Here is a 1,012-nt window from a genome sequence, read left to right as displayed (position 1 = left end):
TCTGAGCACAATCCAAGGATAAACTCCAGGAGATTAGAACACAAACCTCTGTGGAGATAGAGGTTTAGAACGAAGAAGACAAAATGGGCAGCAGACCTGGTTCAAAGGATAAGGAGTCCCAGGCTTTGTGGGAGTAAGGGGACCTCAGAGTCTAGGTGATCGCCCTGCCTGTCACCCTTCCCCTGAGTGTGGTCCTTGAAAAGCAGCCCAGAGCAGGGACAGCCCAGAACCTTCAGCCTTGGACCCTTCCTGCCTCCTGGGGCTGGCTGGCTGTCACGTACCTGGGTCAGGGGAAGAAGGGCACAGCCCCCAGGGGGTCGTCTTGCTGCTGCCAACGCAGTGAGCCCAGCGACTGACCCTGAGGAGGGGCGGTGGGAAGGTGGCCACTGAGGGACTCTCACCTTCCCCTTGGGCTCTGGGTCACTGGAGACACTCCCTTCCACCATTTCCCTAACCACCTCTATCCCGCCTTGCCCCACTTAATGCTTTTTCATTCCAACAGAGCCAAGGGGGGCCCTGCCTTGAAGGATGTGGAAGAGAAGAGCGAAGAAATTTCTCTCCATCAGATGGGAGCGTTTGCCCTCAAAGAAACCATCTAAAGGGACAGGAAGCCTGGCATCCACTGTTCCCAGGACTTCTGGGGGCAGCCGGGGTGCTGGCTGAATGCTGAACGTTGGCAAGGCAGCAGGGGCTGGTCAATTGGAGAGAAATCCACCCAGCAGAGTCTAATTTGCACAACAGAAGATGTATCCAGGACTGTTTCCATGGTTATAAAAGTACGCTTTCCTTTCCCATTCCTAAATCTTTCCCTGGAAAATGTCTCAATTCATCCTTATGCCACCTGAGAGCACTGTGACTTTGCAGAGTTAGGGCGATGAGTTGGTACCCGAGCATCCCTGCCTCACCCCACTCTGCCAGCCCGCCTGAAGAAGACTTGTCCTCAAAGCAGCTTCCAGAATCACCCCGCATTCTCATCCGGCACGTGCTTTTCCCTGCCTGTGCAATTAAAGCG

General features: G+C 54.6%; 1 protein-coding gene across 1 annotated transcript in view; it reads left to right on the top strand.

Moving 5' to 3' along the window:
- The window catches only part of LOC103200468 (solute carrier family 22 member 20), a 33,587-nt gene extending 32,988 nt beyond the window's left edge, over window positions 1–599 (top strand). The window contains exon 9 of the mRNA XM_007944973.1: window positions 503–599. Within this exon, the coding sequence (XP_007943164.1) occupies window positions 503–599 (97 nt within the window). The remainder of the gene's footprint in view (window positions 1–502) is intronic.
- The last annotated feature ends 413 nt before the right edge of the window (window positions 600–1,012 follow it).

Source organism: Orycteropus afer, unplaced genomic scaffold, assembly GCF_000298275.1.
Source record: "Orycteropus afer afer isolate SDZICR_OR568_19922 unplaced genomic scaffold, OryAfe1.0 scaffold00130, whole genome shotgun sequence".
In the NCBI taxonomy this organism is placed as follows: Eukaryota; Metazoa; Chordata; class Mammalia; order Tubulidentata; family Orycteropodidae; genus Orycteropus; species Orycteropus afer.
The sequence above is the reverse complement of the archived record's forward strand: the minus strand, read 5'-3'. Positions and strand labels throughout refer to the sequence as shown.